The 26997-nt window shown below is 45.0% G+C and overlaps 1 protein-coding gene across 17 annotated transcripts in view; it reads right to left on the reverse strand.

The window, feature by feature from the left end:
• Window positions 1-331: 331 nt before the first annotated feature.
• Window positions 332-26997, reverse strand: part of cadpsa (Ca2+-dependent activator protein for secretion a) — a 41757-nt gene continuing 15091 nt past the window's right edge. For 4 of the 17 annotated variants that reach the window (XM_049733922.2, XM_049733924.2, XM_049733930.2 and 1 more), the window contains 17 exons: window positions 26814-26915; window positions 26677-26740; window positions 26466-26589; window positions 24683-24751; window positions 21590-21696; window positions 20764-20920; window positions 18986-19127; window positions 17676-17795; window positions 16292-16447; window positions 15919-16066; window positions 15675-15689; window positions 15152-15226; window positions 14970-15053; window positions 14718-14750; window positions 14095-14202; window positions 2066-2170; window positions 332-1600 (listed from right to left, as the gene is read on the reverse strand). In XM_049733922.2, the coding sequence (XP_049589879.1) occupies window positions 1427-1600; window positions 2066-2170; window positions 14095-14202; window positions 14718-14750; window positions 14970-15053; window positions 15152-15226; window positions 15675-15689; window positions 15919-16066; window positions 16292-16447; window positions 17676-17795; window positions 18986-19127; window positions 20764-20920; window positions 21590-21696; window positions 24683-24751; window positions 26466-26589; window positions 26677-26740; window positions 26814-26915 (1783 nt within the window). In that variant the 3' untranslated portion in view covers window positions 332-1426. Of the gene's footprint in view, window positions 1601-2065; window positions 2171-14094; window positions 14203-14717; window positions 14751-14969; window positions 15054-15151; window positions 15227-15674; window positions 15690-15918; window positions 16067-16291; window positions 16448-17675; window positions 17796-18985; window positions 19128-20763; window positions 20921-21589; window positions 21726-24025; window positions 24059-24682; window positions 24752-26461; window positions 26590-26676; window positions 26741-26813; window positions 26916-26997 lie in introns of all 17 variants that reach the window. The other 13 variants (XM_049733931.2, XM_049733936.2, XM_049733938.2 and 10 more) reach the window with 8 other exon arrangements.

The raw sequence follows: 26997 nt of genomic DNA on the forward strand, positions 1-26997 counted from the left end.
ATTATAACTAATCCCCCCTTGCCGTCTTAGGCCCTTGATTTGATTTTGGTCATTTGAGCTCAGGCAATTCTTTCAATCTCCTTCTGGATGGTAATATCAAGTCTCAAGATGATGCTTTAATCCACATTAATCTCCGATTTTTTCCCCCGATGCTGCTCTAGGGTGGGGCAGAGGCCCGCCCGCGCGCGCCATATGTATTTTTCCCGTCGACGGACGACCGCAGCGTGCAAAGTGCTCCTTGTAAGAAAAGACCATCGGAAGCAAACGACGACTTGTACGCGACACCGGTCTCCCGTCTACGCACTTCCCGTCAAGCCAGGCAAGACAGACATTCTCTTGGCTATTCACCTTTATTCAAATGCTCTTAATATTGATGCATCAGAAGTGAGAACAAATCCAAATGGGCAACTTCACGTCACGGCGCAAGAACGTTTGGAAATGTGAATAGCCGTTACATGCAGCACTTTTACAGGAAAGTAACACTCACAGAAGAAGTCAAATACACAAACACACCACTTTCCATTACGCGGCCATTCATGCCATCCTTTTCAAAAAGAAGGGGGCCTAAAACAGCTTCATTGAAAGTCGTAGATACTATGATTATCCCAACACACGTATCGAAACAAAACCATTTGGCGAGAAACTAAACGATGAAAACACGGTCGTATCATAATGCAAACAATTATGTCGCACGCCCGCAGACCTCCTCTACGAGTGAAACATTAAGAGGTTGAATCATTCTTTGTTCTGGACATTGATTGCATGATGATCACGACGATGGGGATTTCAAACCAGAAAAAGTGACGTCGTTCTCACTTCCCTCAAAAAGAATCCAACATGAAGTCGCTGCAGCTACTCCACCATTGGAAGAAAAGAGAATGTCAGAACCTATTTGGAAGTCAAAGAGCAAAAGAACAATTTCAAATATCTCCCAGTACCCATTTTTATCAGTGCCATTTCCAGTGAAACAAGAACAAGATTCATCAGTGACAATTTCATATTCGTTTTGATATTTGACACTGACACAAGACTTCAATACACCTGAACATAACATAGTCTTTGCCAATGGGCCCTGTGCTGGTTACACTGTCTGTTTACCCCCCCCCCCCCCCCCCCCATGACTAAATATTTTGGTTGTTGTGGTGAAATCAACCTTAAGCCTACACAAGGACTTGAAGAAGTAGAAGATGAATATTTTAGTTGTTGTGGTGAAGTCAACCTTAAGCCTATACACAAGGACTTGAAGAAGTAGAAGATGCATTGTATCAATTGTGACAAAGGCTAAAGTCTTACATGAAGAAAGAAGAAAAAAGGTTGGCAGCCGTCGGGCCAGTGCCTTTGACCTCAGGAAGGCTGTGTGTGTGTGTCCTTTGGCAGCATATTGCTACTGGACCCTTTAGACATTCTTGTTGTCGTCTCCATTTAATTAATTATCGCTGCTCTCTTCGTCACTGTCCTTCATGGAAATGCCTTGCATGCCTCCTTCTCTCACCGAAGCGGTGGCCTCTTCCAAGGTGAGCCGATTTCGAACCGTTTCATACATCTTACTGTTTAACGTGGAGTCCAGGACCCCTTGAAGGCGGAAGTCACGGTACTTTTTCTAAAGATGACAAAACAATTCAGAAACACACATGTTCATTGCGTGTTATTGGCTTGACGTACGTACGTATTGTTGATTCAAAGATGTATCCCAAGGCCAAATTTGGTCTTGAATCATTTTTCCAATGGAAATTAGCCTGCAGTCAGGACCGCTATTTTTCTAAGCAAAGCTAAGCTAAGCTAAGCCACAGAACAATGTAATGTCTTGCATATAATTATAATTCAGTCCATAATGTGTCACATTGAAAAGCTGTATGGGGGTCTACATGTTGTCACAAACTAAGGTGGTCTAAGTTGACGACAGGCCTACGTTATTTGTACAACTACTATATAGCGGTTATAGAATTTTTATACACGCACATGATTGAAATGTCGTCAAACAGCAACAGAGTAACATTTGAAAAAAGCCTTCAACAGACAAAGCTCCTTTATTGATTTGACTGCCAAAGAAAAATGGAGTTGTCACCTTAACAATCCTGATGAGAATCTTCAACTGATAGACATGCAGCTGAAGGTCCATGCGGTCAGTCAGCCACGTTCCGATGAGGTTCATTGTGCTGGTGTACCATTGCTGAAAGACAACAGTACACAAGTGAAGCACAAGTAGGAAGGAACTGCAAACAAACAAACAAACAAAACAAACAAACAAACGTGTCACGGAACGGATGGAAGTGCAGCTTGGACCAGCTTGGTTTATTGACCAAAACAAACTAACAGACTCGGTAAACTGACATAACTTATGACACATTTTTAGAATGTGGGTACAGACTTGACATTCGTACACCATTACAGATAAACTGTCCCTTACTAACAAAAACCAACAACAGGACTGACCGACAAAGACGTGCAATAAAAAGACATAAAGTCATGAACACAACAACACACAGTGCAATGATCCGACCGGGAGTGGAGTGGCACGCAGACGGGACTTAAATACGAGACAGGTAACGAGAGAGAGAGAGAGAGAGAGAGAGAGAGAGAGAGAGAGAGAGAGAGAGAGAGAGAGAGAGAGAGAGAGAGAGAGAGAGAGAGAGAGAGAGAGAGAGAGAGAGAGAGAGAGAGAGAGAGAGAGAGAGAGAGAGAGAGAGGCAGGTGACTGTGATCAGCACATTGATTGTGAGTTGACACAGGAAGGGAAGGGAAGGGAAGGGAAGGGAGGGGCGAGTGCACAGACGCGGACAGAAACCATGACAACCTACATATCAAACAACCGGGGACGAGTCGTGCAACAAACAAAGAAAGAAAGAAAGAAAGAAAGAAAGAAAGAAAGAAAGAAAGAAAGAAAGAAAGAAAGAAAGAAAGAAACATGCTCTGGTCCAGTTCAACAACACCCACAGCATTTTGCATTGGTTCCTTATTTGGAAAGAAAAAGTTTCTCTTCCCGGCGGCCCTATACATGGGCACGGGCTATTTCCGTGTTTACTCCAGGAAGAAGCAGCTGGCAGCGAGGCATCACGTGATAAGATCCTAATAAAGAGGAATGATGAAGATGCTCTTGGCACAAATCAGAAAGTTCTGAAAATGTCTTGTGGTGACAGGCCATGAAACATCTTCTTCCGTCTTCATCCTTTCGCATGGTGACTGTTCAGCAGCAAGCAAAGGATTTCCTCCTCTCATCAATTGGCATTTCAATGACACTGATAGTAAAAGATACAAAGATGACAAATCTTTTGCTTGACAAGCACGGCTGCATACAGGTGCTCATTTCAACCCTGGCCTGACATTGCTCGATTTAGACAGACGTCAATATCTACGGGGGAGCCCAAAGCTCGCTCATGTGGGGCCGTTGTCAAGTGGAATTGATGGATAATAATAATGAGCACGGGCTGATACTAATACAAGGTGACTGACTTCAAGTGTCAGGAAGGAAGGAAGGAAGGAAGGAAGGAGGGAGGGAGGAAGGAAGGAAGGAAGGAAGGAAGGAAGGAAGGAAGGAAGGAAGGGAGGGAGGGAGGGAGGGAGGGAGGAAGGAAGGAAGGAAGGAAGGAAGGAAGGAAGGAAGGAAGGAAGGAAGGAAGGAAGGAAGGAAGGAAGGGATGCACCACTTGGAAGAATGAAAGATGCTAACCTCTGCAAGAAAAGAAGCTCAAAAGAGAGCTGACCACGAAGCTGTCGTCAGGTCAGGAGAAGAGGGCTGCGGCCATGCAGTCGGTAGCGACCGGCCGGGGTGAATCAGAGCGGCGACCTGGCGCCAGTAGCATCCTTCCCCTTCCTTCCTTTCTTGCTTGCTTGCTTGCTTGCTTGCTTGCTTCCTTCCTCCCTTCCCTCCATCCTCGCTATCTGTCGCTGTGTGCCTGTGAAGGCTCGAGCACGGCAGCAGGCCTGTGATCTCGCCCCAAGCATAACCCCCCGCTGAGAGGCCAGGCTTGGAGTGAGTGAGTGAGTGACTGGGTGACTGGCTGGCTGGCTGCTCTCCCTCCTCCTTCACTTCTCGTTGTTCTTTAGACTTTTTAGACTGCCATTTTTTCACAGCAGCCATTTTGTGTCCTCTTCTGCTTTCCTCCTCCACATCGATGTCAAAAGAGGCTTGACAGTTACTATGTCACAAGTTTGCTTGCTGCCACGCCACGGCATTTGGGAGCTCTGTCAAGGACATCTTGCCTGTGATTTTCAACAACTTTTGACATCCTTTCGGAGCCAATGTGAGTGTTGTACTCATTTGAAGAAAATGACAAGAGGAGATCCAGCAAACGACATTCATGTCTAGACATCAACGGGGCAATCGTTGTATCAAGGCTCGGGGATAGAAAATGTTTGGAATTCGTCTCTTTCTAATGATCTCTTTTCAAAATGGAATTCAGGAAAAAACAAAACAAAACAAAACAAACAAACAAGCAATACTGATAGTATACCAAGAGTTCCAAAGGCAGCTGCATTTAACAGCAGTAAAAGGGAAGTTCCAAAATGTGTCAACTTGCAAATAAGCCTCTCCTGTGTTTGGCGCCTTCTAAAAAGCAAACAGACGACAGATGTGACAGAAATTCAAGACACCTGAGCTGTTGATGATCATTTTCAACACATCATGCATGACTCATGTGCTACAATTTCCACTCAGGGCAACCAAAAGCACAAGCAGACATCATTTTTGTTTCCTCCCGGCTTCCCTTCTTTTGCCTCCACCTAACAGCGTGACCTCACATTTGTTCGTGTCATGGTCGTACGTATTTGGTATTGAGCATGTAAATGCATGTTGAGTCAAATATCTCATTCTTGGAGGGGGTCTGCTACGATCGTTGCCAGCGTATACTGTTCAAATAAAAAGGTGAAATAATGAGGGGCTCACCCTGGGAGTCATTCAGTGCCACTAATGTGTCCCCATTTCACGCATGCCTGAGCCGCATCTGACAAAATATTGAAGTACACGCGTTTGGTCAAGCGTCAGCCAGGAAGGCCACAATCGCCCTTTCCGCCGGAAGGACTTTTGAAAGCAATGGACACGCCCGCTCTTTATATTCAGATCTCGACAAGTGGCAATGTGCCCATCAAAACTCCTTTCGGGCATCTCCTTAAAGAAGATGAAGGCCGATTGGCACTTTGAGAGCTCGTAAAATGAACAGTGATTGATTGCCTCTCTGGTTTAACTCCTAATTAAATGAAAAGAAAATCTTCAGAACAGATGAATTCCCCAATTTTCTTTCTTTTTAGGTTGCATGGCAGCAGGGGGCTAGTGCTTGCTAACAGCCAAAACAAGCGTAATATGACTCTGAATAATAATGCCGTAACCCGATAGGACCTAAATCTGTCTGTGATGGTACCGCTTCCATGTCTTGAACCAGTGTGTGTGTGTGTGTGTGCGTGTGCGTGCGCGCATGCATACATTAGTGGGTTTTGTCACCTTGTGACATGCTGATGAACCCCTACCTATACGCAGGCGACAAGCAGCACGCTCCACACAACATTGCATACACACTCTCTCACACGTCTACATCTGCTCGTCCATCAGCGCTTCAAGCGAGAGCTGGGAGATGGAGCGACCTCCTGCCCCCATCTGACACCAAGCCACCCTAGCCTCCAAAAACTTCCACCCGCTGCCACACACACACACGCGCACACGCGCACACACACACAAGCCTCGCCTTGAAGCCAGTGTTCACACCCGAGCCTTAACATGGCACTTGGTGGGGAAGGGGGGGGGGGTGTCACCAGCAGAATATGATTCAAAAAATGGCACATTTTCTTCCCCTATTCATCTATGCATACATTTCCCATGCAAGGGGCGGCCAATGGCCTTTTTACATTTGCAGCATGTTGACTTGATTGAAAGACGCATGATAAAGGGTGTTGTGGCAATTTAGGCAATGATTGAAACGTCTTTCTGATAGAGCAACTCACCTGAAGCAATTCTGCAATGCATAACCAAGTGCAGATCAATCTGTTCATTTTCCTCAGAAGTACACAATTTTTTGGGGCTGTACCCAAGTGCTGATGTGGATGACATCTTATAGTTTGGACCATTTTCTGCAATGACGACCTGAAGTTCAATCAAACCAACATACGTAAAGTGCAGTGCAGACATAGTGTATGAGCCTAGTGGCGCTTATTGCTGGAATGGAATTGAGAAGTAGCCAGTATCTCATGGATTTCCATTTAATCCAATGGGGAAACTGAAGATGAGTGGCCATGTGTGCACATGATTATTGACAGACACAAAACGTATAAAAAGTCAAAGTATTTGCAAGGTCAGTGAAGCGTCTTTGAGAGCTTTTGTGCTGCTGAGAGCCAGGAATGTTGGAGCTGATGAGGGGCCTCTCACCACAGGGGGTACATGGGGATTACAAGCAAGCGGGCCTCCCTCTGCCTCTTTCTGCCTCTGCTGCTGCCTCTGCTGCTGCTGCTGCCGCTGCTGCCGCTGAAGGCTGTGCAAGACCACCTACATCAATTTGTAATCTCTTTTAAACTAATAGCTCAAGCCTACGTTCGTATGTTCCTTTCTTTCCCTACTTGCCTCAGGTCTGGAGCCCATTAGCATCCCTCCACTCATATCTTCATCCATTCATCCATGATCGTAACTCTGTAGCCTCGCCAGGGTTACAATTGGGACGACTTCTTTCCATGGCTTTGACAGCCACGCTTGCAACGTGATGTTTTCCGACTGTTGAGTGTCCATCCGTACTTTTCCAAGTGCATTGCGGCTCATTTAAAGCGGACCGTATTTTTGGGAGGGGGATATTTCGGATCCGTACTTTTCCAAGTGCATTGCGGCTCATTTAAAGCGGACTGTATTTTTGGAAGGGGGATACTTGGGACGACCGTAGCGCGCGTATTCGGACACGTGTCAGCTTGTGCCGTTGCCATCGATCCAAAGATAAGAGGAAGGAATGGCAGTCACGTGACCTCCCACCAAAATGACGTGTGGAAATGCAAAATGTTTCCATTGCGCTTCTGTGATACTATCTACTTCTACATTGACACGTATTTAAAACCACCTGGTGAGAGCGTCGTTTTTTTGGGAGAGGGCTTTTGAAAGAGAGAGAGGGAGAGAAATATCCTGCTGAGAGCCAGCTGTGTCTACAACTAACAGGAGGCATCATGGAATGATGACTGCGGATGCGCCGACACTATGTCAAGTGACATGTTCCCAACAAGCTGTGCACCAAAAGCAAGGCTACTTTTTCTTCCAAATGCCGACCGACACTGATAAAGGCACAAAACGCGCACAAAGCCACAATGGTATGGATCAGCTTGAGGGAGTGGAAACTAAATGTGACTACAAGACATTATGCACTTTGCACAATGGGTTTGTCTAATCCTACCTGCTCTGCTTTTCAGAGCCTATTCTAGTCGGGCTCCCAAACTCAGCAGAGAGGCCCCATTGATGAAGACACTCAATTACCATAGTAACTCACACAGTAGGAACACTCCCCTGCATAGAGCCCGCTCTCAGCGGCGGCAGCAGCAGCAGCAGCAGCAGCAGCAGCAGCAGCAGCAGTAGCAGCAGACCCACCATTCCCTTCCCTTCCTTCCTTCCTTCCCTTCCCTTCACTTCCTTCCCCTTCCCTTCCCTCCCTCCCTCCCTCCCTCCCTCCCTCCCTCCCTCCCTCCCTCCCTCCCTCCCTCCGTCCGTCTCCATCCAGCTGCATGCTCAACTTGTCACCCAACAGCAGGTCTAAGCCTGACCCACCCCCAGATAGCACATGGAGCTTTTCACACAAGGCTAATGGGGGCTCAGGCCCAATGATGTCATTGCCCATTCCTTACAAATGTTGATACATCTGAAAATGCAACGTTGCCCTGCTTCCTAAACTACTTTACAGGATGGATTTTGACACCGTAGTGGTTTATTTGAAAAAAGAAAGAAAGAAAGAAATACCTATATACAGATGCTCTCTTCCGGCAGATGGTCTACACAGACACCCGCAAAGTTTGGTGTATCAGCATAACTTTGTGGACAGACCCACGCACATTGCACTTGACTGCATGCAACATGACCATAAGTCAGTTCAGAGGTTGTGGGTTCCATTGCGGTGTGTGGAGTTTGCATGTTCTCCCCGTGCCTGCCGGGCGGGGTACTCTGGTTTCCTCTCACATCGCTCACTAGGCCGATTCTATCAATAGTATTGCTAATTTGACAATGTGTTCCAATCATTCTGCCTGCCCTGCTATGAGCAGAAAACATCGCAATTGGTCTTATCAGATACTCACTCCTCTTGGCCAAGGCGAGATTAGACAATCGATCATGAAAAGGGATGAGGATAGAGTGCTGAAAGACCAGAAGTAAGAATGTCCGCAGAAAGTGGCCTTTGTTTGGCCGGTCAATTGGACAGGCACAAAGGGTTTTCAGTGTGCAACCACCAGCGCGGTTGACTCTTTTTCTAGGATGGAAGGTGCTGTCGGCGTCGAATGAATGGCGCTCAGCGTCTTGTACGAGATGCGCTCATCTTTTGCCTCACTGTCCCTGGCCGCTCGAGCAAGAGGCAAGAGGGGGAAGGAGCAGCCGGACTAAAGCGCTCCGACTAAGTTTTGCCTCAACAAGCCAACAGTTTGTGTTGTGCGCACAAAAGGCCAACTGCTGCTGACCATTGCTGCCATGGTGCCGGCATGGCAACATCATGGTGGCGACACCAGGGGCTCAATGGACAGTTAAGGTGCGAGAGTTAAAGCTCTAACGGCCAAGCAACAAGCAAAGCAAAAAGGGTAGTTATCGTCCAAAAATCGGAACAGTACCTTTGTGCATTAGCTTGCTGGACTGACAAAAACAAACCCAAATCAAAGGGGGTGCTGTGGGGTGGAGGGGAATAAATAAACACACTTGTTTAGAACACATAGATTGTGGTCGGATGGCGCTCGCGGGCGGGCGGGCCGTGTTGTGAGAAACTACAGTCGGAATTATACTCAGCGACCGGTCATTGAGTAAACACACAATAAGCGACATAAAAGCTCTGTGGTCGACAATAAAAAAAGAAAAAGCCGCCAGCTCCGGGCCCTGAGAAAAGTAAGCCGTTCTCCTCACAAAGAGCCGCTTAGGGGAAGGGAAAAGAGGGCTAAAACACTCGTGGGCTCAGGGAAGTCTATAGAGGGAGTGAAAATGGAATAAGCCAGCAAGCACTTGAGGGTCCCGCCGAGCACCTGAATGGGAAAGAGGGGCGGAGTGCCAGAGGGGGTCTGCTGAAGGTGAATGGCCTTCTTTTTGCCTCCAATTTGTCTCTTTTCACCCCGCTCGCCCTGCTCCGACTCTGACAGATGTACAAAGAGGGAGCGGCGCTGGGCCACTCATCCGCATACGCCTGTGAGCAGCTGTCACTTTTGTCAGGCAAGTTAATCAAACAAATGCCACCGTAGCACCCTTTTTAACAAGGCCCTGAATGGAAAAGGGGCCGCAGAGACCCCAGAGATAACATGCCGGCCCTTGATCGATTCACCTCCGTAAACCGCCGGGGCGGGGCCGGGCGGGACCTGATCCCTCCGGCAAACTTTGGGTGCGTTCCTCTCAGCGACGTAGAGATGCCAGCCGGGATTTGGAGCCCCCCAAGAAAACAAAATGCTCCCTGTTTGTAATTATTAGGACTCTAAGCTGCTTACAGACTTCATTAAACACAAGCAAAACCTTTTTTCTTCAAGCGCTCGGTCACACGCGGGCGGCGGTCATTCCAAACCATCCCGCAAATCTTTTTCTTCGGCCTTGTTGTCTGCTGGCTTTTTGTTGGCTTTGCTCAACCAGAGGATGCGTTCTTTTCCGCCACCTTTCGTTTGAAGGACGACGCAATATTGAAAGCTCCGAAAAAGGACATTTTTTGGGTTGAAGTATTTCAACATGAACATCATGAATGGTTTTATGTTGGCTGGCTGCGCACATGAGTCCCAGTGACAATTAGAAAAGCAAGTGTCCATCATCGTCAAGATCTTCATTAATGATCTGTCCTTACGGCTTGATCATTTCTCTCCTTCCACGCCTGACTTTAGAACGTCTTGATAACTTCAACATGCTCAAGATTTGTTCTCATGAGCCCAAGGCAGTCACATCCGAAGGTCCAAAAGACCTAGCTCCCTTCTCCTCACTCTGGAGTCTCATCTCAGTTCCCAAGCAGCTCTGCTACTCCCCCTACCAATTCCAGCCATCACTGCCCCGTCCCGCGACAGCTCTCCCCACACACTTGGAGCCTCTTTACATCATCACGATAAACCAAACGACAAAAAACTCCTCCACGCATTAGCCGGTCGGTCCCCTCCATTGATCCCGAAGCGAGAGAGAGAGAGAGAGAGAGGGAGAGAGGGAGAGAGAGGGAGAGAGAGAGAGAGAGAGAGAGAGAGAGAGGGAGAGCGAGAGAGAGAGAGAGAGAGAGAGAGAGAGAGAGAGAGAGAGAGAGAGAGAGAGAGAGAGAGAGAGATTCATTAACGCACTCGAAATGCATATTTCTCTAAAATTCACAAGTGTGTCAGTCAAAATAATGTCAATAAAGTGGCCATGTAAGGTTTTGTAGCACTTGAGCGAGGGACTTAAGTTTGTATGCTTGTCGAGCTCAGCGTTGATTAAATTGTTCACTTGGCGCGGCTGCGGGCCTGACCGTCGTTGACCCGAGCTAGGAGGCCAAGCGGAACATCCCGGACCGTCAAGTGGTATGACGACAGCTTCATCGCCCACTTGTTTGTCGGAATTCTTTTCAGCCGTGACCATTGAGCGCCACGCACACACACACGCACACGCGCACGCACACACACACACATCAGGCTCCCGTCACCCCGCTGTGAGCAAAATACAGTGGTGGCAACGACAACAATCTCAAATCCTTCAATCTGTGGTTCAATCTGACCCCTGGCCTCAGCCATTCAGCAGTTGCTGAGACGGGACGGGAAGGGAGGAGCGGCTGCGATTAAAAAAGCAAGCGCTTTAAAGTTGGTCACACAGAAGTGCAATTTTGCCACGCTTGCCAAGCCGATAACCATCCAAGGTCAACGGAAATACTTCAAATCAATCAATGAGCCGTTCCTCTAATCCCCTGCGGGCAGATTACGTATATAATTGACCTGTGTAATCCCTGTATCTGCAACTCAAACCATGGGTGAGGAAGGGGGGGGGGGGGGGGGGGGGGAGTGGCTTTAAGACGCCCAACTTGTATGGCGGCATTGGCGGCGGCATTGGCGGCAGCTGCTCAGCCCTCCTCTTCCTTAACCTCATTTCCCCTCTCGCCCTGAACCTGGCTGCCACGTTACTCGCGGCACGGCACGGCACGGCGGGTGGAAATGGCATGTGGCAGGAAAATGTGGCGGCGTATCAGTGGCGCTCTGGATTTGGCTCAAACTAAAGACATGCTGCTGGCTTTTTTAATCAATGATCCCTGGCTGTCTTGTGTTAAGTCGCCTCTCCAGTATCCAGTAAACACATCTGTTTTAATCCGGGCCCCCTCTTTCAAGGAGAGGTGGGAGGGAGGGGGCAAAAAAAACAAATGATTTTAGGATGATTTTTTTGGGCATGATTATTTGAACACACAAACACGCTGGGCTTATTCTTGTTTTGAAGTAGGCCAACTTACAATAAATAGAAGCAAATAAGGAATTAGGAATTGTGACAAATAAAGAAGCATCAATTTGAAGGTCCAAAAGTGATGACTATTTTCTGGCCCAGCCAACAAGCGCAACACGATCACATCTGGTCTCATTATAAGTAGTCGTAATGACATTAATCGTTATAAAATGTTGTGAGCAATTTAGAAGATATTTGACAGGAAATACTCAAATATAGCAATTGAGTCAAATAGCATCATTTGACAAGTACTGTATTTTCATCATTTCCCACAGACATTCAAATTTCTAGAATGTCTACGGCTCTTCATAGAGCATTACATTGTTCGCCGTCAGTTTTACATGGCGTGATAAAATACGCACCACCAGGTTGCTTTAAAAAGAAATGGAATAAAAATACAAATCTTAAAGTATATTCAATATAAAAATGGGCTTTTCTGTCAATGGAAAATCTGGTCCGACTGCAATTTTTGCAAGCATAACGCCATGCGGCCAAACGTTGGAAAGCTGTGTTTCTGCAAAAGGATTAACAATTCAAATGCAATCATGACGCCGCCGCCGCCGCACCTGCCTTTCAGTGGATTTTCACCACAGCGATGTAACGCTAAAACTCTCATGATTGGATTGCTTTTAACAGAAACAAAAAAAAAAAAAATAATAATTATAGCTGCAGAGAAATGGGCCAACTATCAGTTACACATATTTTGCTCAAATAAAAATAACATCTAGTCTGTGACAGATTATATGTGTTAGCACTTGTTAACAAAATTAATCTCAGATTATGTTGAGTTTCTTAAGACATCTTTGGTTATTTAAATTTATGCATATTAGATCACATATGGGCCCGTCTACTGTCACCATATATATGAAATAGTTAGTGGTGACATATATTCTGAAATTAAGAGGCCATAGTTCAATAATCTTCTTACTGGCATTACAAGGTCAAACACATGGCGTAATCTCAATTAAAAGAACATACAATCTTATCTTTTTTTTTTTTTTTTTGGTCAGGAGGAAATCTCAGTCAGCCAAATGTTTCATGAAGCCGTCCGTCCCAGGCGACTAACTCAATTGCATGGCAAGCTACAGTTGGAGCAAGAACCCAAGTTCTGTTGCTATGTACGTATTACACGTTTGGTTGTTTTCGACATGATGCGTTGACGTAGTAACTTGAAATGGGATCTTTTTTTACAATTAATCAGAGAGACTGTGGTCGTTGACAAGCGCTCTAGTCCAATTCTAGTATCTTGTCCATAATCTTGTCAGATGACAGTTCAAAACATGCCAGATCACAAAAACACCATTCTTCCAGATTGGGAAAAAGTCAATACGGTCGGTGTGCAGATATATATTTCTTTTCTTTTTCAAAAGTGGACCGTGCTGACAAATATTTTCTTTCTTTCTTTCTTTCTTTCTTTCTTTCTTTCTTTCTTTCTTTCTTTCTTTCTTTCTTTCTTTCTTTCTTTCTGTAATAACGCCACTCAGAAGGTATGCTGATGACAATAGGACAAAATGGTGGATTTGTTGTATCCAAATAAATATTACTATAACGCAATAGCTATTTTTGAAAACATTTGGGATTTTCATTCGGGTGCAAACTCACAAAACCCTTAACACATCAAACCCCTCCACTCATTGGTAGTGGTTTATGCCTCACCTGATGACAAATGCATCCATCCACTAAACGTGATTTGTTCTCCTGAATGAAAAACGACTCTGAGAAATGGACCCAGCAAGCTTTGTTTTAAGAGCCTGGAATAAAAACAAGAATAGAGTGACGAGAAAAGCACAACAGAGCAGCCAGAGACACCTCGGTCGGCCTTTGTGCCGCCGCCGCCGCCGCCGCCGCGGGCACAACTAATACAGCCTGACAACAAAGACGAGTCGCACTCAGAGCACTTCCGACACAAAACCTCTCGTGGAGGAAAAAGAGATCCCAACGGGTCAAGAATGGCCAACGAGCAGCACCGGAGCGACACCTCTGTCGCATGGAAGAGGGAGGATAGGAGACGCATTGCACCTGAAGGATATAAGGTACATGCAAACGGAGACGTCCATCCGGAAGATAACGGCGATGAAGCAGTCAGAAAAAAGACATAAACATGCCTGCTCTGTCTGACCTCTGATAACCTGCGCTCCCAAATATCCAGGGCAGTTAAGTTTAACAATGACACCATTTGCTGCAGTAAACATGTTTGTGTGATCCTGTCAAAGAATTGTTGGACTCAGAGAAAAGGCCCGCAGATTAGGCACAAGTCATCCAGCTGCAGGGATTATTTCGATACATTTAAGGGGGAGGGGGGGGGGGGGGGCAGGGAGGGAGGTAGCAATCCTCCCTCCCTCCCTCCCTTTGGAGACACTGTTTTGGTGTTACTTGAAACCAGCTTATGTATTTAGAGGCAACAGTGTCATGCGGCCACCGAGTTGCAAGTTGATTAAAGCACGAGTGCTTCAGCAGCAAGCGTTAGCTTTGTAAAATTCCATCCATTTTCTGTAGCGCTTTGTTACCAAGGAGTGAACGGAAAACGGTTTACTTACATCAAACAATCTTTCAATGTACACTTCCTCATTGACTTTCTCCCGCAGCATGTCCTGGGAGTGTCGAACAAAGGTCACATAACCGTCAGCCACGTCCATTCCTGGCTTCTAAAAAATGTCAAGTACAAGATGTCATACGAGCTGAAAACAAACGTGCAATGCTTTGATACTATGATATTCGAGGCAACGTACAATGTGATGCTTTTCTTTTTTGCATCCGAGCTCAAATTTTCATACGGACTCGCTAGTATTTGAAAATCGAAAAAATTTTCTTTCACACTCTTTCCAAAGACATATTTTTGCCTTTCAAATCTTTTGGCTTCTTTTCATCAATGCAGCTTTCTTTGAAACTAGCCGTCATGCGAGGACAACAAATCCATCACAAATGCCATTGTTTTGAAACTCCATTAGCACCTTTGCTATGGTGTTTTGTGATTTGTATTTTAACAACGCAATTAGCATGCTGGACTGGGAATTGCCACCTCTGCCAGCACGAGGCATTCATTTGAAATTTGTCATGTTGCAACGGCCGACGACGTGTTGGCAGCTGATACAGCTCAGACACACACACGCACGCACACGCACACACACGAGGCTGTCAGTGTCAGGCGACGGCTACTTACGGGTACGTCCACATATTTGGAGGCAGCTTTCACCTTGTCATAAAAGGAGAGAGATAGAGACGACAGTCAGATGTTAATCTTAATATCCCAAAAATCTTATGAGGGAAACATTTTGGATGTTTCATACGTAGCTAAGGTTAAAACGAATGAGGAAAAATGCTGAATACGATTGCAAATGATTGTTAACATTTTTGAAAGGGCCTACAGATGATTCTTTTGTATTGTCTCATTTTGCCAGTCAAAGCAACTTACTGTGAAAGACAGGAAAGAAGAGAAGAGCGTTCCTTCGTCATATCTGGAGAGTTTTGCCAAGACACTTTCCAGGATAACCACAAACTGAAGAAAGAAAGAGAAAAAAAAAAAAAAAAAAAGAAGAAGATCTCATCAGTAACAGTCAAACGGCATCTTGAGCTGTTGTACCCTTGGAACTTTACCTTTGCCACCAGCAGGGTTATCATCTCCTTCACCGTTTCCTCAATCAGATTGTCAATTTGGGAATGGTATTGTCGCTTCACACACACACGCAGAAAAACAAGAGCGAGAGCATTACTCCACTTGTCAAAGTGCAGAAGACACAATACTTAATAGGACTGTTTATTGGAACGATTTGAATGAACAGCATTGATCGAATCTCCATTTGCGTATGTTCCTCTCTCTGTGTTTGGCTGGCAAAGGAGCTTTTCACTGCTGTCATGGAAACTCCCAGGCAGCCCTTTGTTTGCACCAACAGAAAAGCGAAGGACTGAGCAATAATGAATTCATTGTTAGTCATGGGAATGGTTGTCGAGATTCTGCGAAATATGAGATCTCGCACTACTACCCCATGTATATTCAATATTATACACACATATGCTAATGAAAGGCAAACAATTCAAGTGGAGGAAGACAGACTGACGACTAATTATACAATTGGGAAAAGGAGGGTGTGATTACAATTTAATTTGCGGCCACACTTACCCAGTCTCGAAGAAACTTTCACGAGACAAAGAGGGGGGAGAAAAAAAAGCAGCTGAGAGGCACAGAGCGAGAGGTGACATTGCACATGTGAAGTTATGTTCATGGTGAAGAAGAAATGAAAAAAGCTACAAATATGACGAACAAAAGACACTTTTGACAATGTCACAAATGTCAGCAATCCAAAACCATTTGCAATCCTTTGATGCCGTAACAATCATTTGTTGCTGGTGCCATGGCTACCAACCTCTTGATCCAGATCCATAGCACACAGCTTGGCAGACTGGGCCTTGGCATCCACCATGACATTAAACATGGTGCAGATTGACTGCGGCACTCGGAAGTCTGTGGCCCGGCTGCTCCTCTGAAGCTTGGCCTCGAACGCTGCGCGCGTTCTTTGGAAAAGACGAGACGCGTTCGAGGCCTCCTCAATAGGGATTTTTCAGAAATAATACAAGCCCACCGCACTTTTAGTCATATGGAGGTAGTTTTCGATTTCGCGCACGTGTGTGTATGGAAACGATTTTTTTTTTTTTGCTCGCTACTGGACTGTGACGATACAGTTTTTATTCAAATGTTCCCAAATGTATTTGCTTGCATATACCTATTTGACTTCATACCTTTTTATGCAGGATTCAATCATATCACTGGACATGAGTTTCAGTCTGGTTTCCAGGTGTTTGCCAAACTCTTCCTCTGGCCAATGGAGATCTCGGATGAAGGTCTGCAGAGCATCCAACTTCCAGAAGAGATCCTCTGACGTTCCTGAGCCGTTGCTTCAAGCGCGAGAGGGAAGGAATTTGCTTTTAGGTTTCACAGTTGACGTTGATCCCAATTAACAGCTGAGATGATCAAATTCAGGACACCCACGTATTCCTCCAAATCCATTTCAGCAATAGAAAATATCAAATAATAATACAAACATAATAATGAATAAATAAATAAATAAACACTGAAACGAATCACATGAGCATTTGCTCTTCATCTCTGATAGAATATGAAATATTCAAATAGTATGTACGTACTTAAGACACGTGGGAGCGCTGAGTTTGTCATTGGGGGGAAAAAAGGAACAACCAGCTGCAGGGTGGCAATAAAGAGCAGGAGCTATTTAGTACCACGCTCAAAGTCACACAACCTAAAGACAATTTACAAGAGACAACAAAACACTCCAGCTGCTCCAAATAACAACCACGGCACACAGCACACAGCACACATAACGACAACGACGACGACGACAACATAGGGTAGAATTACCGGGAAGGTCATGGGAAGTAACCACATGCTCAACGCCACAAGGCATAAATGCGGCTTGAAATAGTGTCGAAAGCCCTCCACAAATATTTGCACATACATCCGTATACAGCACATTGCTAATTACTACAAGAGAAATCCTGGAATCTTTTTTGGGCCGTGTTTTTCATTATTAACTCAAAAAGCAACACATACACAGCACATTGCTAATTACTACAAGAGAAATCCCGCCTTGGAAAATTTGGAAGATTCAATAATTTGCCCTTTTTTTCGTCATTAACAACTTAACAACTCCCCAAATGCTAAATGTGTTCATTTGGAGTTATTTGCTGCAAATTGTCGTTGACTAAGGCTCTTCTTGGCGCCGTGCCTGCCTGCCTGCCTGCCTGCCTGCCTGCCTGCCTGCCTGCCTGCCTGCCTGCCTGCCTGCCACCCAAGCGGCCGCTCTCGTCAAGTGTTTGCGGGCGCGCCCACGCAATCGAGTCATCACCTGCACTTGTCTCTGCTCGTTAGTAGGCGCTATTTAAACTCAGCAATCATTGTCAGTCAGTCAGTCAGTCACTCGGTGGACGTCGAGCAGTCCCACGCGGCCGGCGCCGCCGCTTCCGCCCGTCAACCGCGAGGCCCCCCCGCCATTCAAGCCACAAGTCCAGCTCTCCCCTTTCCCTCAATTCAATAAAGTCTGCTTCGCATTTATGCCAAAGACGCACGCATGTCTGTGCCTACGGGAGGTACACAAGCGGTACACACTCGCAGTCATCATTTGAAGTCATCCAGTTGGGTGGAGAAAAGCTGGGCATTTGCGCCATGGTTTGATTTGCTACTTTGGGCATTGGAAGATTGACATTTGGCAGAGTGCAAGCTATGCTCCTGCAGAGAAAAACACAATCAAAGAAAAACAAAGACGACAAAAAGCTCCAGACACACAATTCACAGTTAAACGATTCAGTTCAAAATGAATGTATCCAATGGTAGTACCTTCTTCTCCTCACAACATCCACTCTCGCGAGCAGCGGCAACACAAATGGTCATTTTTGCATATGCCGCCAAACGTTTTTTTTTTTTTTTTTTTTTTGTGGGACATAGTTTGGACACCCATACCTTAACTTAAATACATTTATGAAGAGAAATATCATAATGAATTAAAAACCTCATCATATTTGGTTTGACTCCAATAACTGTAAAATGTATTGTTATGTAAAACAAGGTTCATTTGGACTTTTCCTTGTTTAGGTCACGTCTCGTCCCGTCCCGTCCCCAGCCGTTGCACTATGTGTCTGTTGTCATGGTTTCTGTCTGTCTGTGTGCTCGCCCTTCCATGATGAGTTGGATTCTTCTCACCTGCCTCTTGTTACCTGTCGTGTATATACGTACATATGCCCTGTCTGCCCCTCCCTCATGTTGCTGTCTCCATGTCTTTTTGGTTCCTGCCTTTATCGTGTCTGTTTCTGTTTGCCATCCCTGTCGGTCGGTCGGTCGGTCAGTCTGTCATGTTATTAGTTTGCGTCTGTTTCCCTTGATGCTTCGTTCCACTTCCCTAGATAAAGCAAGCTGGTCCGAGCTGCATTTGGTCACCCTGCTCCAGCCGCTCGGTGACAGTTTAGCCCTACTCTATAGGGTGGCATCCCAAAATGCTGTCTTTCTGTCACCAAGCTAGCGATGACAGCATCAGGAGCAAGTGTGGCTCAAGGCCGCTTGGACATGGTCACAAGGGCTGAGGATCAAAGCCGCCACCAGTTTTTGTTTGCTCGACAGTCGGCTACTCAACCTCCAGATGGCCAGATGCGTTGCGTGATGATGAAGGTGCATACTGCAGTGTATGCTTCGTATGATTCTTAGTATTTTACAGATTCTCAGATATGATTTATTATTATTATTATTATTATTATTGGTTAACAGGTTCTCGTATAGTATTTATTATTATTTGTATTATTGATTATTATTTGTATGATTAATTTGGGTTTGGTTTTATGATGATGATGACGTTGCACTGGTAGTGTGTAAATGGAAAAAACGATTGGAGGTCATAGAAATGGCAAAGGTCAATCAGGTTGACTTACTTGACAGGTTCCCAAGACTCCCTTTCAAAGCCTCTGTGAATGGACTGAGCAATGGAGGACTCCATCAGGTCCACGTAGCGCACCACCAGGGGGGCATAAAGGTCTTGCAGGTGTTTGTGAAACTTTCCATTGCAAAGGTTATCTGGTAAGAGAAAAGTGACCATTCAGTTTGGAGTGTACAATATAATCATGAACAAATTGGGAGCATATCGTAAATCATTAAAGCAAAAAGACGTCAGAGGAACTTGCTATATGCCATTTGTACTTTTTTGCTCTGTGACGCGACTTCAATTTTCTTTCCCACCGACGGCACGGGCAGCAGTCGAGAAATAGGGCGCGGCTTTGAGTTGTCAGGATATTTCTAAACGCCAAGCACTCACTCACTCACTCACTCACACACACGCACACACTTCTCCTTGCCTTTGCCTCTGCCTCTGCCTGCTTCCAACTGGTAAAAAGGCAACAGTGACAAAGACCGCAGGAGATAAAATGGAGGCCAGTGTGTGCTAAAGTGATGGCTCACGGCTGGCTCCATGCAGCGTGCTTGCTCTCTCTCTCTCTCTCTCTCTCTCTCTCTTTGTTTTTCTCTCCCCCTCTGAGCATGTATGCGTTTGTGTGTGTTGGCATGGGAGTCAAGGTCAGGGCTCCACAGTAGGTGCAATGTTTGTTGTGTTTGATGAGTGGCGCTTTCCCAATTAGCCACTTGAGCGGCGGTTGGTTGTCCACTTGGAAGTGTTGTTGTCCAGGAGTGTGTTTGCAGGGCTCGCCGCCACCCGAACGCTGCTGCTTTGGTCCTCATTAATTCCTCCGACGGCCAGCCGATTTGGGCGCCCGTCTGCTACTAAGGCTATTTACTGCTACATATGTAAGTGCGTTGCTCACGGGCGCCCACCCTATCAGATGACCTTCCGTGGAAAAGATGTCTACATATTAACGAGCTTGGATTGTATCTTTGAGGGATCCTTTGCTGTATGTAATATCAACGCACAATTTTCAGAGTAATCGCTGATCTATCGTGTTGTCAGGGTCAGTCTATTTTTTGCTACAATTATAGAAGTGACTGTGTGAAAAAATGCATTGCAATGCTTTTCTTTCTTTTTTAAAATGGCTCTTAGAGTAATTGTTTGCTACGTTCACCTGTATATTTGCCATTTTCAGTCTCACAACGTGGGCCCGTTTGAGGCGCAGCAAACAAATGAGCAGATTTGTAATGATCTTGGTTACAACAAATGAGCGGCTTACGATCTGACTTCTCCTTGACTCCCGGTTGAGTAGAAGAAAAAAGGACACATTCCCCAGGGACAATTAGCACCCAACTGATTGAGTCGCAATTGTGAAGAGCGAAGCGTATCCTTTTCAGGACCGCGGACAGCGCCGTGATGCTCCCTCAAGCAAGAATGCAGTTCATTAGAGAGAGAGAGAGAGAGAGAGAGAGAGAGAGAGAGAGATTGCAAGCCTGCAGCAACCCAACACAAGATGTGACCATTATCTTCAGTCAAACACACCTTTGGATGAATACACAATTGATCCTGTACACGAGTGAAATCCACAAAGTAGATCCGGCAAATGCATTATTGACTAATGTATTGAAATTTCCAACAAATGAGACCCCGACATGAAAACAGTAACCGTTTTCTAAACAAGGGGATCACCTTTGAAATGTGTATCAGTTGTAACATGTCGCTTCTTTTTTTTTTTTTTTCTTTCCTCCCCCCCCATCATCATAATCCAGTGCAATATTGTTGAGAAGTCATCTCTTTTCCCCTGCCCCTACTCACAGTCCATCCTCAGGAAGTCGTTGAGTAGCTGGAAGAGGGGGAAACTGTCCCAGCTGTCAGGCGGCTGCACCTCAAGAGCTGCGTCCATGTCAGTCGAGTAGAGACACAGGAAGGTCTCGGCGTGCTCCACCATCAGGTCTGACCACCACGCAAAGGCCTTCGGATACAATCGTAACGATGAGGATGAGTACAAGGGCAAGAAAAAGACAGTTACATTTCTCCATGATCTGAAGCGCTTACCCTCACTGCATTTGAATAGTGGACCTGTGAACTATGAGACACGTGCTAATTCGCATTGTGTGAATGTTTTGATATCAAGTGTGCATGGACACGGATAATCACAGGCTTCCCATTTGGTTTGGCCCACAGAGGAAACAGCAGCTCCTTGATAGACATCGTATGGGAGCTACTTAAACACTTAGTCACAGCTCCTTGTGGAAAAAATAAATAAAAATGCGAGCCGCGCCGCACTCTTACATCCCCGTGGAATGATGGGAGCGGAGGCACCATTGAGGGGACGGCTCCTCTCAAGCACGACCGCAACATTTGTTGTCCTTAATGTGCACCCCCTCGTTAGTCCTTTAATAACAGCCAAGAGGAGCTGAAATGTTTGCTCATTCACATCAAGTATCAACACTGTATCCATCCATCCATCCATCCATAAGCTTGGAAGGTGGTGGTGGTACGCACCTCCCGTCCCCTGAAGATTTGAGGCCAAGTTTTTTTGGTGCAACTTGGTCTGAACCAAACATTGGTGAATTTCAATCACAAAGATGCCGTTTGCTTTGAAGGAAATGAGAGGTCCCGCATACACATTGACACTGACCTCAGCATGATGCTCCTCATTCTGCTGCAGCACCTCAATTACGAGCTCAGCCAAGCGAATGGTGTCCTCCAGTTTTTTGGCAGGAGTGACTAGTCGGCCAACGTTCTCTGTTGTTGCACAAAGGTCCCATTTTAGACTCTCATCCGAAAGGTTCTTTATCAAAAGCTTATATACGGCTTAAAAGCATGCAACCGATGCACAGGTAGCAAACGCATCTTCAGATCAATCAATCAATCAATCAATCAATAGATCATCTTTAGATTTGCTATAAAGAGCGTGCACGTTAGCTGGCCTACTGTATATTTGTCATTGTCCAGACAACAGCATGAGTCTAATGAACATAGGTACGTATTTGATTGACTTCTGATATAGTATCTTATGATAGAACATCAGCATGCTTCAGTTAGGCCTGGCTGGCTGACTGGCTGGCTGGCTGGCTGGCCGGCTGGCTGGCTGGCTGGCCGGCTGGCTGGCTGGCTGGCTGGCTGGCTGGCTGGCTGGCTGGCTGGCTGGCTGGCTGGCTGGCTGTTTTTTTTCTTTTTTTTTTCTTCTTCCAATCATTCAAACAGTAAAAGACAGTTACAAGCATAAAATGAAAGCTTACGAGACGGTCACATTATTTGAGTCCCAACTGGAGGTATCTTAAGTAAGGTGTCTCTCTCAGTGTGGCAGAAGATTGACGGCAACATCAAGAGAAAATATGGGATGCAAACATTCAACACTCATCATGCAGTAATGTAGTGAGATTGTCTGTGCATCTGTTCCATATTTACAAGTGGGCTTTTCGTAGCCGGCCTTGGCAGGCGCCTAAAGTCAGAACCATAACATCAAGCAAAATTGCCCCACTGTGTAAAATATGTTGAAAATATTCTTCCGACTAGTTTGACACTGCCCTGATGGCTGGGATGCATCTCTCTCATGTACATATATGTACAGTGAGTGGAATGGAATTATACCATGGCCGGTATTGATTGACTGATTTCAAATTGCTTGATGCATGCCAAATTCTTTAGAAAAATCTGTCTGGATTTGGGTTTTCGAGGCCATGCTATAAGCATGATATTGCACGCCAATGTATTTTGGACCATCATTGCATAAGGAAGCATTATTGGGCATTCTCCAGTTTTGGACCATTGGCTCGTGCATTATCATTTCCAATCGAGTTGTGACGATGGGGTTGTATTGTATGGCCTGGATTCAGAGCTGGAAAGATTAGATTCGGTACTTGCCTTTGGGCCATTTCCTATTATTGAATGAGCACAAAACAAATCTTGTAGTCAAAGCGTAAACGTTAGCACATTACAATATATAGATATCAGAATCAGATCTTAAGATGGCGTGGACACATACAAATCAAATCAAATCAAATCAAATCAAATCAAATCAAATCAAATCAAATCTTCTTCTAGATTAGAAATCAGAAACACATCTTCGGTTCATCCTATTTTCCATGCACTTAGGTAGAATAGTAAAAGACGATTATTTTGTCTCCTTTATTTCACGTTCTGCAGTACGTACACACTACCACCACCACCACCACCACCACCACCACAGGAAAGGAATACTTTTGGAAAATGCCCAGTGTTGTCTTTCACTGGACCCGTCTATTTTTTTGTTTGAGATGATGCAATCATGTAAGTGGTTGAGTGATGTTGTGGAAAAGACAAGTGGCTGGCTCATAGTTGTGTAACTGCAGGAGCTCAAATCACGTAAACATGGCTGACAGCTCCCGCATAATGCGTGGACCTCCCGGAGGATGCCAGAAGCGCACAATTTGCGAGCACGCTTTGCCTTAGAACGCTTGGACTTGTATGGATTTACGTAGTGGTTTGACAAATCTTCAGATGTGCAAAATCATGTATGAACGACAGGACGTTTGACTTTTTTCGTTGGATGCAACATTTCATCTAAAGTCCCTACCCCACTGAGGGGCAGACACATGATACGTCGGTGTTTGTTCAAGGTCACAAATGTTTGCAAAATGTCTTTTTTCTCGTCGCAAGGCAATTTTGAACAATTCCCTGGTCTGGCCAGCGTGTGTCAAACATTTGCCACCTTGAATGAATTTCCATCTTTGTGCATGATACACCATCCAAATCTTGCGGCACAAGTCCCACTACAGCTCGCTTTGCTCTTTACGTCACTCCACTCACTATCCACAGTGAGCTGGCTCAGAGAAACCTGAAGGCTAGAGAGACCGCCTACGTTGGTTGTTCTTTCGACTTCCCTTCACCTGCTTCCTACGTTTGACTTTTTGGAGACCATGTTTTTTTTTTTTCACTTGTAAGCGTGTTGACTCCACTTCAAGAAATTACATTTCATACATTTGATTTGGGTTATTTCCATTGACTGAAGACTATGGTTACGACTGCGGCAAATGATTTCTGCTCAGGGTTACGAGAACAGGTAAGTAAGTAAGAGTAGACTTATTATCACCTGATTCATCCATTTCCCCCTGACATTTGTCCACTTTTGAGACACGTTACAAAGAAGGAAAGGAGGTAGATAGAAGAGGGAACAATTCAGAGAAGAAGAGAGAAATGTAATGTTCATTTGGTCAAATGAGAAAGTTGTACTGGCCAAGATATAAACAACAGAAAACAGAGCAGCACATACCCCCCCCCCCCCCAAAAAAACAACAACAACAAAAAATCATCATCATCACCTATTCAAGTGAAACTAGCAGATACATTCCAGCTGCAACATGATTGTAGTTTCTCGAATGGCCTAGTTACGCTAAGCAAGACTACTTCCAGATGGCATTATGTATGTTTTTGTCTCAAGTGTATTGTGACCTTAAACACGAAAGCCAATACACATAAGCAAAGTAAAAATGCATTCAAGTTGCAGACAGACAGTGCGCTTTTGGGCAGTACAAAAAAGAAAGAAGAAGAAAAAAAAAAAAAACAAGCTCGAAGGCAGAGGGAACGCTGTCAAGAAATTGACAAGTACACATTTCAGACTGTGGAGGAAAAAAACGATTTAAGCAGGTTAAAAACAACAAGACTGCATGCCGGTTGCAAGAGAAACATGTGGGAGGGAGGGAGGGAGGGAGGCAGGGAGGGAAGAGGATGAGGCTGGGGAGGTACTCACGAATGGTTAAATCCATCACTTGAGACGCCAAGCAGAAGACGGGATGCTCATACATCTCTCTCTTTTTCCCTACAGAAAAAAAATACCGAGGCACGCCAGAGGCCCGAGTCAGAGAGGATGCCCATTGCCGTTTTCAGGGCCCTTTCTTTATCCGTATTGTGCAATGTGCATACCCTATATACGTGTATCATCATTCAAATGTTGTGCACTTTACAGACGATCTATGAAATAGAATTCATCTTAGGCAATTGATAGTCAATGAGTTTGAAATCTATCTATCTATCTATCTATCTATCTATCTATCTATCTATCTATCTATCTATCTATCTATCTATCTATCGATCGATCTATCTATCTATCTATCTATCTATCTATCTATCTATCTATCTATCTATCTATCTATCTATCTATCTATCTATCTATCTATCTATCGATCGATCGATCGATCGATCGATCGATCGATCGATCGATCTATCTATCTATCTATCTATCTATCTATCTATCTATCTATCTATCTATCTATCTATCTATCTATCTATCTATCTATCTATCTATCTATCTATCTATCTATCTATCAGATTGTTGTCCTACTTTGTGCTTCTAGTGTATTCGGTGGATTGATTCACTGGCACAGGAAATGATGAGCAAAGGATGGGAAACAAAACGTTTTGTCAGTCCTGCATAAGATTATTTCTAAATAACAAAAGTTCAGTTAAAGGCCCAATGATCGTCTCACACACACATCTGGGTGTGGTGAAATTTGTCCTCTGCATTGAACCCATCCCCGTGTGATTTTGATCCATCCCCTGGGGGATAGATACACCTTGTATCCAACCGTTTGTTATCTAAACGGGAATTGTATTGTTTCTTGTCAACTGGAGGCTCCGAAATGTATTGGGCAGTCTGCCTTGGATTAACCATTCGTTCCACCCAGCAGAAGGAGATCAAAAAGAGTCTGGTTTTTTTTTTTTCCCACGAGTGTCAAGAAGAACAGTAGTATGAGAGGGTTTTTTTTCATCATCAATAATTGGAAGAGAGATGCTAATAATTGACTTTGGAAGGCAGGTGTAGTTTCTTTACAGACATCATCTTAAAAAGGTGAATGTTTGATCATTTCGTAAATGTTTGACAACATTTCTTATCTTCTATTAACAATAGTTCAACGTGTTAATGATGTTTTTTTTTTTCCTAATTGTGCTTATGATGTCTCTTAAAGAAAACCTGGCCCAACACAAACATGAGCTGTCATTACGATTTGTTTATTGGACTTCCTGTCACTAAACACCAGGGAGTATTAGCAGACGAGGAGAAGGGAGGGACAGGTGAGTATGGTCATCAGAGAGCAAAGGCAAAGAGAGCAAAGGTAGCATCTCATCAGAATGACCAAATAGAGCCAATGTAGGACTCAGCTGAAAGATAAGCCCAGGCGAGGCGAGGCGAGGCGAGGCGAGGTGAGGCGAGGCGAGGCGAGGCGAGGCGAGGCATGGTGGAAGCCAGCAGAGACCATTGAATGCATTTTTACTTACGGTTCATTTGCAATTAGGAAAGGCTACGTTCCATATTAAAAGAAAGTACATGACAGTATACATATAATGGCTGTGGGGGGAAAAAACATAGAACCATACGGAGTGGTACATAGAATAGCGCTTCATTGAATTCAATAAGCTTGAAATGGAAAAAAGACAAAAACTATTTCAAAAATTGCCTTCCGAACTCATTATAAGCAATAAGAACATTGGTGTGTGTGTGTGTGCGTGCGTGTGTGCGTGTGCGAAGAGCTTACCTTCCAGTTTGGCGTACTCTGCCAAGCGCTGGTAATTGACCAGAGCCGCTTGCTCCAGACACTTACGGATCACAGCTTTCACTTCTTCTTGTGGAACCGGGCTGACAACATCTTTCATTAAAACCTTACAGGGAAAGAAAATGGCTCTTTCATTTTTGCCATACCAATCGATATCAACAAGTGAGTCATGGAAGGAATGGAAAGGACTCACCCTTTCGAGCAAAGATAGAGTTGCTTTCAAGGCACCCTCTGGTCGTCCAAACGGAAAGCAATACCTTTTGGCCATATATAGGGTCACGTTTGCTTATTCATGCTGCTCTTAGGTCGGACGGCTATTTCTTTTTTTACCTGAAATGTGTAATCTGGTTCTCCAATAGCACTCGAAGCCTTTCTTTAATCTCCTCGAAACGCTCCTTTTCCTCCACAGTTACAGTACCAATTCCATCCGGTCTGGAACATGACAGAAGAATGTCATTAACAGAAGAATCATTTCTTAACACGGGGGGGGGGGAAGTGCTGACGTGTTTGTGGC

This window comes from Syngnathus scovelli, chromosome 11, assembly GCF_024217435.2.
Source record: "Syngnathus scovelli strain Florida chromosome 11, RoL_Ssco_1.2, whole genome shotgun sequence".
Classification (NCBI taxonomy): domain Eukaryota; kingdom Metazoa; phylum Chordata; class Actinopteri; order Syngnathiformes; family Syngnathidae; genus Syngnathus; species Syngnathus scovelli.